Consider the following 16,529-nt stretch of genomic DNA (forward strand, 5'->3'; position numbering starts at 1 on the left):
AAGTAGATAAATAACTAGAGTCCCCTGGATACGAGGGTTTCTATTAGAAGCCATATGCAACAATATTTAAATCGATAAGATGGCGGAAAATCATTGCAAGTTTCAACTCGACTTTGATTGACTCCAGGGGATTATTGAGGGGTCCAAGCACTCAGTATTGGGCAAAATTTCTGAAAATCTTGACCTTTTTAAAAAGAAAGACTAAATTTTGTGACAGGTTTGACAACATATTTTTTTTAAATGTAATCATAGGTCATGCTTTTCTCCTCTTCTTTCCTTTATTTTTCCCCTTTTTTCATTTTTTTTAATCTAGGATTTTTATTCTTATTTATTCATATATGTATTTTATTTTGGTGGGTCAGTACCCCCCTCGCCCTCACCCATCTTTACACCAGTGATAGACTTCTCTCTCTACATAATTTACAAAGAGGAAACAAAATTAAATTGTAATGACAGACTTTTAGTTTAATCAGCAATTACGGTGGAATTATTCCTTAGTTCATCCAAAAAAATTAATAACACCTTTTAAAGTTTAAGTGTTTATGGAGTTAGATTGTTGGCAAGAATCTTTTCTCTTTTTTTTGCTGAATTCCTTATTTTTCCTTATAACGTTATTGTAAAAATAAGGAAGTATATATATCATTCATGGGCTTGACAAAAAACGAGAATAATGTAAAGATAATTTGGCTTAGTTGAAAGCCAAAGGGTGGGGCTGGTGCCCATATGAGGGGTTATGTATTCTGTTAACTTTTTTTCAACGAATGACTTGAATCGATTGGGATTTAGCGATATTGATGAGCAAATCGTAACAATACGTCACTCGATATCAGATCGATAAAGGTAAACGATATCGCTCTTCAATGAAGGGGGTCGTAATTACACAGTTTGCCTTCTCGAAGGCTATATCGGTGTATTTTTGACAATGTTTTCATTATATATTATGACACAAGACAAACAAAGACATAGCATTACCTTGGGAAAAATGTTTTCGTGAAATGGGTGAGATGGGGAAGGAATGTCGTGCATGTTAGCACAGGTTAAGCCGCATTTTATTAATTCGAAGTCGAATTCACGAAAGAGCATTGAAAAGCAAGTCCGTGAACATGAATCTTTTTTTAAGGTCTTTATTATATTCGATGTGGGCCTAATTTTATTGTTATTTGCATATAAATTCAACAAACCCGTTCCCTAAAGAATGAGATTGGTAAGAGGAGATGATGACGGCGAAGAAGAAGAGGAATGAAAAGAAGAAAAGGAAGAAAGAAGGGAAAAGAGAAAGACAGAAAGGAAGGAAGGAAGGAAGGAAGGAAGGAAGGGAAGGAAGGAAGGAATGAAAGAAGGGAGGAAGGAAGGAAGGAAGGGAGGAAGGAAGGAAAGGAAGGGAGGGAAGAAAGAAAGAGAGGGAGAAAGAAAGAAAGAAAGAAAGAAAGGAGGGAGGGAGGAAGGGAAAGAAGGAAAGAAAGAAAGAAAGAAAGGAGACGAAGAAAAGGAGGAAGCAAAATTAAGATTAATATATAAAAGAAGTCGCGAAGGTTTATAGATTAGAAGAAATGAGAGCAAAGTAAATTGCAAAATGTTTGAAATTACATGATTTCAATGCAGTATACACTCTTAAAAAGTCGGAAAGAGAGATAAGGTTGAGATAACCATAGATGATTTTTAAAAAGAGAGAAATACAGGGAAGGAGAGAGAGAGGGAAGGGGGTCTTTTGTTTATGGCGATACCCTATATACTGACAAATGATAGATGGCGTCATTATTATGTAATCGTCAAGAGACGAGGAGGAAATTCGACAACTCTGTAAATTGATTTTGGCTTCAATACTGGTGCCTAACAACATTCAATTTCATTCTTGAAATTACAACGGCGCCATATTAATGTAGAGCCGCAGCGACGACCCCATGATTTTTGAAGTGGTTAAAATGATGAAAGGGAAGAAGGGGGCGAATTTGTAAAAAGTAGAAAAAAATGTATAGAAAAAAAGACCATAAGGTACACAGCAAAAACTGTGGTGTTAACCGGTGTACATAGAGGACCACATCAGTTATTTTACACCGGTTTTAAAATTGGTGGTGCTAGTTTTACACCTATAGGTGTTATTACAACACCTTTGGTTGTTACATTTACACTCTTTGGTGTTATGTTCAATCTTTAGGGTGTAATTTTAACACCTCAGGGTGTGGTCCTCTATTAACACCAATTGATGTCCGTTTTAACACCACAGTTCTTACAGTGTACCCGCACACTAAAATCTATAATTATTCATGATTTAATGGAAGTCTAGACCATGTATAACTCTGTACTCCCCTTCTTTCCCCTCCACCCCCAAAAAAAAAAAATGTCGCCGCCTCAGAATCCAGCCACAGTGATGGAATAATTGCAGTGAAGGTAGACATGTTTGTCTACGAGGTAACTTAGCGACCAAGCGAAATAATGTTATTAGTTTGCAAGAGAGCATTTTAACATAATTCTGCAGTGTGCAATATAATTATTGAGTAAGGCAGGGATGCATTTACCCCCCCCCCCCCCCGAACTGACCCTACTTTGACCATACTCTGTAGTAATTTAGCAAGAATATCAATATTTTAGTTGAAATTTCTCACTAAATATCATTCAAACAGACTTCGCACTTCTCAATACACCTGCATCTATCAGATTTGCAGTTGATCTTCTTTCTGCAACTGGCCAAGTAAGTGCGTGTATTTTTTGGTCGCTTTGCTCCCTCACATGCACACATTCTTTATGTCAACATATTTTTACATTAAAAAAAAATATTCCTTATATACCATAATCTTCCCATGACATCTCTTTCTCTCCTCTGTTTCCTTCCACATACATGCAGAACTTTTCATCTCCTTTCTCTCATTCTGACACACCTCCCCCTTGCCTCATCAGTAAAATGAAAACATATGTTTACTTCTAATATATATTCTAATATACCACTTCTAATATTTGCTGCTATTGTTGCTACTGCACCCCTCCTTCATCTACTTCTATAGATATTACTTCCATTTGTACAAAATGATACCAAAAGAACAAACCTATGAACGACAACTTACATCATAATGCAATTGAAAATCACTGGGTTTGTAATTTCATCACAAATTAACACTTTATTTTTAAAACAGACGAAACACTTCAAATCCGATTTACATGCTAATATATCCTCCTCAAATTGGATCACTAAATTTATATAAGGGATAGCTTTTAGACTTTTGTACACTAAATCTCATAGCTGAACAATGTATCCAGTCTTTTCATCATCATGACATTGTACATATGTTCGACTCAAGAGGGCGACATCCATCTTAAACTGATTGAGAGTATTATTGTGTGCAGTCACGCCAACCAAACTTGATACCACGCTGATCAAAACTATTACATTATTTTCAATGATATACCACTGGTCAATTTGGAGCCAGATTTTGGGGTGTGACTGGACATTATTTTACAGACGATCCAATCAATGTTCTCTATGGAAAGCCATTGATGCCATAATTCTTTTCTCTTCATTTTCACTGCCCCTTTGTAAACAAAGATGACATTTTGATTGCTTCACACACTTATGTTCATAATAATTCAATGACCACTTTGTTTGAACAAACATATGCATTTGATGTAGTCACTTGCTTTCCATAGTTGAGATTGATTGGATCAATCACAACTCTTTGTAAGACAGGATCCAGGGGATATTTAGCTTCTCTATCAACACTGATAATAGATAATTGATTTGAATTATACTTATACATTACCAATCCTCTCGAAATATTAACAGAATGTTGGACTGTTTTGGCCAAATAATGAACTTATATAGCTACAATTTCTTTTGAAAATTGTTGTTGTTTAAGATTTTACACACAAAAATCATTGTTTATATACATTATTCCATCTAATAAACTCCATTTCAATGCTAGAACACCACTTGTGTGCAAAGGCATATTATTCTGAACAATCCTGTTTTAACGGTCAGAAATAGAACATGGTATTATTTTATAAGAATTCGTTTGTTCAGCTCTTCAATCGAATTTAGCAATGTTGTCAATTGAACCCGACAAAAAAGTACACTTCATACAAAACGATGAATAACTATTCATGCACATTGAGATTAATGTTGTAAAATATACAATATATGGCTTTTGAGAATGATCTGTGCATTTGGATCATATGAAGGTTAAAAACATGGTGCAAAATAACGCATGCAATAACGATAAAGGTCCTTGCCAGATGAAAGCTGTACTAATCTGAGACAAAATAGTTGACAATTTTTTTTTAAGAGCATTGCAAGGAACTTAAAATCGATCTTGAAATTGATTGCAAATTTGTAAAGAATTGAGCCTGCTTCATGCAAGAGAAAACTGCAATCTGCAGCTAGTAAATAGATATCTACAAGTAAGCAAATAATCTGCAATCAATTGCAATCATAGGTTTTACAATACTCGACCTTCATGACAGTAGTTCAGATGGATTAAAGTGTGCAGACAAGACTAGATCATCGTGTTGTAGGAACACCCATAGCACCATACTTTCGCACATTGCATGCATGCAGAAACGCCCTTAGTTGCGCCCATAAAGGCATTGCGTAATGGTGTTTCTGCACCGATAGGGTGCACAAAAGTGTGATGCTAAGGGCGTTCCTACACCGACACAATGAGATGATAAACGGCGGCGCCGAGCAGTGTAGGCATCAAAGTCTTCAACAAGACTAGATTTTAAAAGAAAAGTGTACTACTTCATACTCATAACTGCATGTCATGCGCATTAAAGCTTTTAATTAAAAAAAAAAAACATTATAAGCACATGGACCGGTCACACAATGTTACAAGTAACTCGGTACCTGCCTGTATGTTCGTAATAAGCTAGTATAAGTACAAAGTCTTATCAACAAGTTTCGAAATGCTACCATCAAGAGAGTAAAACAAAAATTCATTTACTTAATCTGCATTACATGTTGTCTTTATCAAACACCCCAGATCAATAACTATCCCACATAAACATACATTCCATGTGTAATACTTATCTACATTGGAACATGCAGTTGAGAATATTATTTCAACGAAACAGAAAATAAATTAGATAGAAGAAATGATATATGGCTGTAGAGGAATAAGTCTTTTTTGACATATACTCATAATAGATACACGAATAAAATACACAAAATTTCACTATTATATAAAAGGATGTCCATTAATCATAGATAGAGAAATAATAGATCTAAAAGATATGTTGTGATGCAGACTTATTAATTTTGCCCAAAACATTGGTAACTCTGCATTCAATTCCAGCCTCGAATATTCATTTTATAACGGGTGAAGATAATTCTTCGTACACTTAGCAGTTAGAAAGATATGGCAAAAGTTTTAATAAGTTTGAAAACTTTGAATGGGTCAAGCTTTTTAAAGTGTAATCATTATGATTAAGGTGTTTTGGTTCTTAAGATTAGACATAGCAATATTAAATGGTTAGATATTTTGCATCTACATGTATCAATCTATTAAAAGGCAGTATACTTAGTACCCTATAGAGTGTAGGGCAAATACAGACAAATTTCAGTCAATTGAGGGTAAAATAATAATGATGATTATGTTCCTTGGGGGCGGCTTCACAATGAGTCGAGTATCATCTTAAGCAATTTTTACATGCCAAGAGGCTTTAATTATGATCATGTGGTAAAGCGCATCTGGGGCCCATTGCAGAAAGAGTTACTTTTAAACGCAAGCCAAAAAATCAATCGCAAGTCCAAAATGCGCGCTGTTGATTGGTTGAAAATCAAGTTAAGTTTGGCGTTGACCGTTGGTGTTAGCATGAGATTTATATCAGTCATAGCACCAAACTTAAATGTTGGTGCTTGGACCAACATCATTGGTGTTTCAAGTTCAGTGTTGGTCACTGGTGTTAGCATTAGGCTGAGGATTACATCAGTCATAAAACCAACCTTGAGGTGACACTCGTGCTTGGAAAAAAAGTCATTAAATCTTGAGTTATCAATAATATGATTAGTACACTTTTTGTAAACTGACATTCAACATTGGTGCTAGGGTGGGCAGCCCAAATCACATTCTCAACACAAACACCAAAATCAAGCTTGAAATCACCCATTATCCAAATTTTCCCTGCCCAGATAATATACATTTTTCTTTTAATATACATACAGAAAATGTAAGCTAATCCTTACTTGCAACATGTTCATGCAAGAACTAATTTGGTAGGATGATAAATTCACTTTATTCTTTTATCGTAACACATTATAGACACAAAAACTTTTGAAATGAAGTATGTGAATAGAGAACAAAGATCCATCAAATATTGCATTTCTTTCCTTGCTCATCTCCTTTTGGGGTTGCTACTGACCAAAGCATTCTAATTAAAAGTAAAAGGCCCATTTACTTTTGTAATCCTGATACAATCGGTATCCAAATAAGTTAAAATTTCCAAATCTGTATTTTTATATTTTTTTTATTTGAAACATTGACACTGGAATGTATTCCCATGGGAAATGTTATGGGTGTTCTGGGCCAGTATTACACAAGAATGGAAATTGATCATAGTATTGATTGTTAATAATTGATGATTTCATTGAGTATCATTATGAGATCAAGGATGGATCAAAGGCCGGCCTTGAGCCTCATTTGCTGGCCTTGGCCTCGGCCCGAGTCGCATGTACAAAATCAACAGGAAAAGTTTTTTTTCAAACGTCCCAATGACTCGAAGCTCTCCGAGCCAGAAATCCCGGCCTCACACCCATCCCTAACCATCGCAAACACAACATATTCAGAAAGGAGAGCGATTGCAGCAAATGACACAGTCTTTCAATTGTACATGTACATGTATGTACATGTACTTAAAAGTAAGTCAAGTATACAACTAGCCAATCCTCTGCTTAAAGTGTACATGCTGGATATACATATATATATATAATGAATAGAACTGGCCACAAGGAGAGAACAGGGACCTACATACATACTTACAAATATCGTGCAATTAACATAGTCTGCATAAAATATAAAACGAGGTGGTGCTCGAGTACAAGTGGCTTTATTTCTCTTCACACCAGCTATTTTCTTTTCTCACCTGCAGAGAGAGGGGGACAGATAAGAATGTGAGAGGTGGAGGGGGAGAGGAAGAAAGGAAAACAAATAAAAAAAGGTAAAATCAAAATACTTGTTAAAATGACAGTAAAAAAGGAAAGCCACAGAATGTTGGCTAAATATTTTAGAGATTTATTGACTCCTCCACCTCACAAAATCTCCATCATTCAGACATAATTCTGTTCTGGTAAAATGTATGTTACATGTAATAATCATTGTATTTTCAAATTCCCTAACTTGTCAGAAATCTCTTGACCACTATGAATGCTAAAAAAAATACTTTTGATATTTCTAATAGGCGACATGTTCATTGTTTAATTAGTACCACTTATCTGGAAAACATCATTATTGTGTCCCTTTTAAAACCTATTTTGCATAAAATTTATGTTTTTATATTTGTGTGCAATGTTATACATGTACACATCTTACCATTTAAAAAAATAATAATAATTTCCTTCTAACATTTCTTTCTGGTTTTCTGTAAATGAAATATCACATAACATCATTCTGGCTAACTTTTGTTCAAATACATTCCAACCAAAATACTGCTATACTGTGGCAATACAGCAACAGGAATCTGATATCTTGAGCATTCTAACAGGTGTTTCAGAATTTGTTTTTCAATGCATATTGGTCAATTCAATACGGACCAACAGCCTTGTATGTCGTCACCTTAAAGACCTCAACTACTCAAATCTGGGATCCATTTCATAAAACTTATTACAATACTAAATTTACAATAACAGTTGAAAGCTACTGAAATGCTTCTATCTAATTGGCTGATAGTAAATTTGTTACAGAAATTGTGTGACCCTGGCCAGGGTCTTGACCCCTAATGAAAAAGCGTGTAGACTTTTGAATAGACCCACCTGAATGATAACACACTAAATCGCTACTCAATACCTTCATAATGCAACATTTATGTTATCAAGTGGCCAATCCAGTACATTTCCACTGAAAACGTTATAGGTTCCCTATGCAAATAAAATAACATTAATCATAGCTATTTCAAACTGTGAACGTTAAGACTAGCTATTTACAAGTCAAAGTCAGTTTTGGTCAGTTTGCTCTCGCATTGAATTAATATTGTGAACAGGAAATTGAGTGACTTACTTGCTCTTCTTCTGCAGGCGTGAAATCATTCTTGATATTGAAAGTCTTCCTGATCTCTTCTGATGTCTTACCCTTGATCATGTTTGCTACTGTCTTGCATGTACCATCAAGTAGGCCTTTGATGTCAAGGTAATTAGCAGCCTGGAGGTCAAAAAGAAAGACACACTGTAAAGCTCTCTAAAAATGATGATGCACAGCATTTGTATAGCCCAATGTATTTGTCAAAGACATTCAAAGGCGCATTTTTGGAGGAGCCAGCCAATCTGGGTCGATTAGAAGGGCACGCAACCAGAACTGTGAACCCCAGGTCTCTCCTTCCGATATATTAACTTTTGGGGGGGAATGCAGGCGTTTCCCCCTACTCTTATTCATAATGCAGTGGGTTCTTAACATGCAAATGTGGTGACTCTCCTATACACGGGGCCTCCATTTAATGTCCTATCCGAGAGACGTAGTGTTTTCCACTGAAACATGGCCTGCATCTATGAAACAGGGGAGAGACGTTTACACACAACACACTGGCTTCAATCATCCGCCCGGGGAGGACTCAAAATATCTTTGGTTCGACGGGTAGACACTCAACCTACTGAGCTAACTTTGCTCTCTAAAGTTCGCTTTCTAAGTTTTATAATAAATTTTGAAATACAAATGATGAAATGATGACATCTATGATGAAATATTGACATCTATGATGAATTGATGACATCTAAGATGAAATAGTGAGATGACAGTACTTATAGATGATGAAATCTATGATGAAATCTGTGATGAAATCTATGATGAAATGATATCTATGATGAAAAAGAAATGATGACAGCTATGATGAATCGCTGACATTGATGATGAATTGATATCTTTGATGAAATGATGACATCTTTAATGAAATAATGAGATGACATCTATAGATGATGAAATAATGACATCTTTGATCAAATGATGACACCTATGATGATATGATGAGATGACATCTGGGGCTCAAAACTAAATACATTTATACCCCCTTTACACCAGACGAAGTTCCCGCTACGTTCTTGAAGTTCAGAAGAAACCCTGGGACGTGGCGCCAACTTTGTTTGAATTTCTCGAAAGATGTGAAATTGTCACGTGCGTGCTACGTCCGCATCACGTTAATGTGACGTTCGTCTATTTGGACGTATAGCCAACCGAGTTTACGTGGTGGCCGCGTAGTGGCAGTACAGTAGACATGGACAGAGTTGTTGCCACGTTCTTTCGGTGTCCGCTACGTCTATGAAGCTGTTGGTAGGTCTTTACTGCGTCATTACTACGCTCGGTTTAGACGGCGCTTCCGCTACGCGGACTTTGAACATGTCCAAAGTCCACGTAGCGGAAAATTTGTTTTCGGAGATCATGCAGACTTTGCCACGTCAATAACAGTTCTCTCTACGCTCTCAGTACGCTGCAGCAGTTCCCACTGCGTCATGGCAATTTTTCTTTGACGTAGCGTTGGTGTAATGGGGATATAACCCTTTGAACCCGAAAACCGGCTTCACCATGAATGCGCATAGAGAATACCAGATTCAAGTCAAGTGACTCGAAAAGCATGTGTTTTAGATGTCAGGTGACCTTTAAACAATGACATAATCTTGGAGATATGTAGTTGATAACTTCAGTTTATAATTTCGTTGATAAATGGCTTTCATTTGTAGGGTTTTAGCTTATAAAAAAATTGCCAAAATATACTACCCTACAAAGGAAACTTGGGCAATAATACACTGTGAGTCATATACATGTACAGACTATGCTTAAGCTAAAATTTTACTTCCGTCAAAGCAGTGATCTTGAGATAAAATTCAAGATAATTGTCAGTATGGGTAGCAACACAACATCAGCCAGGCCAGGCCGGATACCAGCCGAGTAATAATAATCATACTTGCTTATATAGCGCTTAACACTTACTTTGTCACTCTAAGCGCTCTACAGTATATGCAGCATAATTACCCTGGCTTTAGCAGTGCAGCTGATACGCGCGCGGCATTTCGAGGAATAAATTCCTGCCAGGTACCCATTTGCCTCACCTGGGTTGAGTGCAGCACATTGTGGATCAATTTCTTGCTGAAGGAAATTAGACATAGTTGGGATTCGAACCCACGACCCTCTGTTTCAGAGTCAGGAGACTAATCCACAGGGGGACAAAGCTCCATTAAGGTGCTTGGGCTCGAACCATGAGAATAGGAGATCATTTATTCCAAATGGCATGCATTTCTACATTTTGCCGATATGCTTGATATCTGCAAATAATGCAGGAAGAGAAATCACGACGATGCGCCATCCATCAGTGTGCCATCACTTTGCGGTCGACATTTACTGTAATGTGACCGTGATGCTTCAAAATGAAAACCATATGGCAGGAAATCGCCAAAAATAGTCTCAATTTCGCATAGAAATATGCAGGCACATTTATCTCCCACCTCTTGGACCCTAGGAAACGGCATATCCGGTCGAGACACGTCCACTTTACAGATAAGCAGAGCTGCAAACTTTAATATGAACATTTCAGGGTGAATTTACTGAGGAAGAAAGGAGATCTTTCTTAATTACACACAATCCAAAGAAAAAATCAATGTGAGTACCAGGGAATGCTGAGAATCTGCAGGATTTCACTAAAAAAAATCAGTCAATTTTGAGGGAGTCTCCCTGACAAATCAGGGACACTTGGGGATGAGAATTGTTATTGACTGAAAAAAAAACACTTGTTTACCAACAAAAAGCCATGCTACTTTGGATACTCAAATATTCTTGATGAAATCAAGCATTTTTTGCTCTCTTCAAAGGAGGATACTCACTAGAATAAGCTCAAAGAGGGTCCCCTGGTCGACTTTGAGGAAATCCTGGTCATGGGCACAGATATCATCGGTCCTCTTCTCCCTGTTCTCATCGTCTTCTGGTGGAGGGGGGTCGTCCTTGTGGTAGTGGCACCACTGCAGCACTTTCTTGAGGATGGTGGCGTTGACATTTGGTAGAGGGATGGCATCATCGTCCTCCTCATCCATACCAAGGTCTAGAATATACATAAAATTGATTAAGGCGGCTCTTCCATAAACCAATCATTAAAGGACAAATTAACCCCAACAAAAAATCGATTTGAATAAAAAGAGATAAATCTAAAATTTCATCAAAATCAGATGTATAATAAGGTTATGACATTTTAAAGTTTCACTTAATTTTACAAAACAGTTATATGCACATCCCAGTCGGTGTGCAAATGAGACTGATGATGTCATCCACTCACTATTTCTTTTGTATTTTATTATATGAAATATGAATATTCTCATTTTCTCCTCATTGTCAAGTGAAACAACAATTCATCCCTGAACATGTAGAATTAGCATTGTGGTTCAGTCAAGTTGGTCCTTATTGTCAAATCAGCAAAAAAATAAATATTGTATAATTCAAATAATGAAAAAAAAAAGGGAGGGACATCATCAACTGTCTCATTTGCATACTGTCACTGAGTTGAGTATCGCACTGTTTTGTGAAAAATAAGGGAAATTTTTAAATGTCGTAACTTTCTTATTTATCATCAGATTTTGATGAAATTTTCAGCTTTGCTATATTTTGATTTTTCTCTATTTATTCAAATCAACATTTTCTGGGGTGGACTTGACCTTTAAGTTAAGAATGACTTTAGTCTACAAATTACTGGAAAAAAAGAAAGTCAAATCAGTTTCTCATAATTACCCTCAGGTGATGGGAACTGGTTGATATAAAGTTTTTCCCCCTTTATTCCATCCATTTTCCCTAACTTCATTGGGCTATTTCATACCTCGGCCGCTGATTGCGCGATCGCCGTGAAAAAAAAGCCAGATGTAAACTACAAGACTGTATAGTATAGTTTTCACAAAATTGATTGTTCATAATTTTTTTTCATTCATTAATTATACGAATAAGCCCATGAAATTTTCTATCAATATATGTGTTTTTGCCCACTTTATGGAGCTAGTAGAATGCTAATTTTTGCTGAAAATATCAATTATTGCATTTCTAACAAATATCTACCAAAAAATTACCAAAACATAATCAATTTTCTACGTATTTCATTGTTTTTTAATTATGTATTTCTTTGTTTTTTCAAACCTTTTTTATTACTTTTTCAATGAACTTTGTCAGGGACACTCATAAAAAGCACAAAATAAATCCATTTAAACCCACAGCGGAACAGCGAACCAAGGTGCTGTAAAAGTCGCAGAGTGGCACGGTCAAAACATTTTGTGCGACAGCTAGTGACCAACTTCAACAAATTTCGTCACTAGCCGCCCAGATAAGTAAGGGTTAAATTAATCCACACACATGTGATTTGTTGATAATAGAAAGTATAACGCATGTTAATTGAAAAATAATTTTGTTAAATTTACTACATGCAGACAGTTTTGATTGCACAGTTGAAATATAAGCCTCTGCAAGTTCCAGGACAAGGATATATTTCATACCAAGCATTTAACAATTTCAATTGATTTCTGTGTCACCTGTGACCTTGTGACCCCCCCCCCCCCCATCTTAAAGGGGAAGTTCACCCTGACAAAAAGTTTATTGTAAAAATAGCAGAAAAAATAATAAAAAATATTGACGAAGGTTTGAGAAAAATTCATCAAATGATTTAAAAGTTATTAGAATTTCAATTATTTGATTTGTGACGTCATATGCGAGCAGCATTCCGTCATAGCGAATGGTAAAAAATCAATGAAATGTCATTTTCTCAGAAAATTAAAAATGGTTTTCACTGTACCTATTGTATATCAATAGACAAATCATTTCGAACCCGATCATGAATAGAAACATAATTAAGTCATCAGGAACCATAACAAATTTGAAATTCATGCATTTTATATTACAAAACACATGAAGCAGCTGCTCGCTTATGACGTCACAAATCCAAAACTTTGAACTCCAATAACTTTCTTATTCTCTGACGGATTTTCCTCAAACCTTCACCAATATTTTTTACTATTTTTTCTGCTATTTTTACAACAAAGTTTTCTTCAGGGTGAACTTCCCCTTCAACAGATCATAGCCACTCACATACATGTATGCATGTACATGAACCAAGTTTCAAGTTTAACCCTTAACTGGCTGAATTATCGCAAAAACGAAATATTTTAATAATTACTGACCTCTGTGACTGTATGACCCTAATATATAATCACATCATCATCCCTCCCATGAGCCAAGTTTGAAGTCGAACCCTCAACTCTTAAATCATAGTGGGAATATAAGAATTCAACCTGCTAGAATTATAAATTACACTCACCTTCAAGCATTGTTTTGATGATAACTGATTGTCTGGCAACTTCTACTTCCACCTCAAACACCTCCCCATCAGAACTCTGTAACTTGATGTTTGGCATCTAAAAAAGAAAAATAGAACTTATTTTGAAAGAGGAGTACAAAAACAATCAATACAGAGTTCCCCCTTTACATTTAGGGTATCAAACATAACAATCACAACAGAATAAAGGAATGGGCCTGTATTAACAAAGAAGATAAAGTCAATTGTACAATGGCATATCAGGGAGATATAAAAGTTACAATAAATTAGCTCAAGTGTCTGAATACTATGCGGTTCCAAATATCGGCAACAAATGACATAGCTCAAGTGTCTGAATACTATGCGGTTCCAAATATCGGCAACAAATGACTTCAATTCCCTCTCCAAAAGGGTCCTGCCAAGTAAATGGGAAATGTGTGCTGTATCCTGTATTAAACATTATGTATGCACATGCTAGTTTTCAGAGCAAATGCACATGCAGCTAAGCAAACACATCCAACGTAACTTACATAGAGATGAAAGAGGCTCTTTCGGTATATAAAGTTTTACCGATTCCTGTATCAAAATTATATCAGCATTTTCACAGCAGAAATGGCAATCTAGCAATTATTTAGGGGATAAGAATGCTACTTCAATTGCCAATATTGATCGCAGCGTACAGCTTGATGTACATGTATCCGATATTTGGCAAGTGCATCTGACATGCATGTACATTGAATCCATGGGAAAAAACAAGATTCTGGTAGTACATGTAGGAACATGCACCGTCAGTATATCAATCAGCCAGTTTTGTTTGCAATTTCGAAAGCATTTGAATGAACGCAACCTTTTTTGAGAGTCTGGCTAGTGGCTTCTGCCTCGATGTCAGGATTCTGCCGTTGGTTAGACCTTCAATAAGGTGGGTGCAAGATTTTTTTTTATTTTCTTAAATTTTGGGAGTTTTGGTACCCCAATCTCGAAGGTACCCATGTTAGTATTTGTAACCTGTGGCAGCCTTCTTTTTCCTCACACGTATTATTCACAGCCGATTTCAAAACATCACATGTGATCGGTTTGACCTGCGACTGATCACATGCGATGTTTTGAAATCGGCCGTGAATAATACGTGTGAGGAAAAAGATACTGGCCCAAAATCACAAATTTTGAGGATAACTGGAGGATGGACACTGAGTGAAATACGGGTGAAGAGTAAGAAATTAAGCTATTTTACTTTTTCGTTTTTTTTTATTTAAAAAAAAAAAAATTCTATAATTTTAACAATAAATAACATTTCCATCCCACCTTTGTCACTCGGAATATCCGATCGAGTTCACCATCCCGAAGTTCGGGTAGGTGGATCGTTGAGTAGCGGTAGTGAGGTGGAGTGGAGCCTGCACGAACTTTGCCCGAGGTAGGAAATTGGTAGACCAAAAGCTTTGACAGTCTCTTTAATTTGGTTGTTCCGCTAACTGCATTGGCTCCACTCACCAATACATAGACTGAAGTTTTGTTGGCCCATAAGACAACATATTGGCAGTAACGTTAGATCAAACATTCCATGGAAACCCAACTTTTAAGTTTTGGATCATTTTTTTTTTTTACATAAAATGTCACATTATAAAAAGAATCATTAGACTCTACATCCAAATTTACTTGTAAGAACATGTTCAGAAATATTGTACCTTAGAGTTAGACCAAGTGGAGTGGAGCCAATGCAGTTCAGCGGAACAAATAAGGAAATAACAGAGACCAAATTCAGTACAGTCTCTGTTGTTAAGCTAGGAAATTGGATTTGGAAGGACAGGATCGGGGTCACTTGTGTTCACTTTCAATTTTCAGATCGTGATAATTAATGGAATGGCTCCTTTAACCCACTTGTTCACTGCTACCACCCTGCCTGTGGGGAATCTACAGGTAGGACTATGGTATGCCAATGTTGTACAGAGCACACACTTTAAAAATTCATTAAAATATCACTTTTGTGACCAAAATTACTAATTTCCATACAGTTGCAATTTATTTTTCATTAGTAACTTGGGAATAATTTTTTTATTCACCAGAGCGCTCAAAAACTTGAATTTTGGGCATATTTTTGTGTACGCCCTCTATTGGTGGAAAGTAATATGGCAAGAAAATTTTCATTTTTTGATCTCTATTTTTAATTAAGAAAAAAATTATTTAAAGAATCAAATTTAAATAAGAGCCAAGTTGTATGAATAATAGGTGTAATGGAAACTGTCAGTGTAAAAAAATCAAGCATTTGCCCCAAAGAAAAAGAGAAAATAAGCCAAACATTGCCACCCTTATTTTGCCACACATGGAGATATAACTGAGAACAAGGTTATATCATAACCTTGTTCAATTCATTGAGTGCTTTAACCCTTGAACTCTCAGACACAATATCAAATAAGACTTTTGTGCAATATTAAGGAAATTCATGGAATTGGATAGTATTCAGTCTAGACCCAATTTAAACAGACAAAGGCGAGCAGAACTCGATCTCGAACTACTACTACTAGATGTGCTCCCGTCTTTCCCCTTCATGCATTTCAACGGATGGGACTTAAACAAAATTGTCGGGGAGCAAAACTCACCTCAAAAGAATATCAATCAGTGCTTTATCTGCAATTTTTGAAGTAAGCTTACATCAAAATATGGTGATGGAAATGTCGCTTTTTAAATCATAAGAACATTTACTTACTTTCGACCCCTGGAAAATCTGCACGACAGAAATTATATTTAATTTCCTCTGTCTCCAGTTATTTCTTGTATCTACGTTTAGATGACGTCACGATAATTAAATAGAAAAAAAAATCAGTTGATAGAGGGCGCGCTCAAAGTCAATTCAATTGTCTGTGGGGGCTTGCATCCAATAACAGGGAGATCGATAGGTCCATGATAATATTGAATTAATTAGAATTGAATAACTTTATCGTCCATAAAAGAAATTCTTCTTTCACTGGTTTACCCACATGCAAATACAACGTATATACACAGAACTAAACAAAAGATTATGAAAACATGTCAACACGAGGAAATAATTCCAAATCTGCCTCAGGTATACATGG

General features: G+C 36.1%; 1 protein-coding gene across 1 annotated transcript; it reads right to left on the reverse strand.

Moving 5' to 3' along the window:
• Window positions 1-3,086: 3,086 nt before the first annotated feature.
• On the reverse strand, window positions 3,087-16,254 carry LOC121431575 (S-phase kinase-associated protein 1-like). Its single transcript, XM_041629117.1, has 5 exons — window positions 16,163-16,254; window positions 13,465-13,561; window positions 11,003-11,217; window positions 8,199-8,339; window positions 3,087-7,068 (listed from the first exon to the last, which is right to left on the reverse strand). The coding sequence occupies exons 2-5, from the start codon at window positions 13,559-13,561 to the stop codon at window positions 7,033-7,035; spliced, it is 489 nt and encodes a 162-aa protein (XP_041485051.1). The 5' UTR covers window positions 16,163-16,254; the 3' UTR covers window positions 3,087-7,032.
• Window positions 16,255-16,529: the final 275 nt, after the last annotated feature.

Source organism: Lytechinus variegatus, chromosome 18, assembly GCF_018143015.1.
Source record: "Lytechinus variegatus isolate NC3 chromosome 18, Lvar_3.0, whole genome shotgun sequence".
In the NCBI taxonomy this organism is placed as follows: Eukaryota; Metazoa; Echinodermata; class Echinoidea; order Temnopleuroida; family Toxopneustidae; genus Lytechinus; species Lytechinus variegatus.

Coding starts and splice junctions, on each gene's coding strand:
- LOC121431575 (XM_041629117.1), bottom strand. CDS start 13,561: ATGCCAAACATCAAGTTACAGAGTTCTGATGGGGAGGTGTTTGAGGTG. Junction 8,340..11,002: donor CCCTCTTTGAGCTTATTCTA/GTGAGTATCCTC, acceptor TTTGACCTCCAG/GCTGCTAATTACCTTGACAT. Junction 7,069..8,198: donor CGCCTGCAGAAGAAGAGCAA/GTAAGTCACTCA, acceptor CTCTCTCTGCAG/GTGAGAAAAGAAAATAGCTG.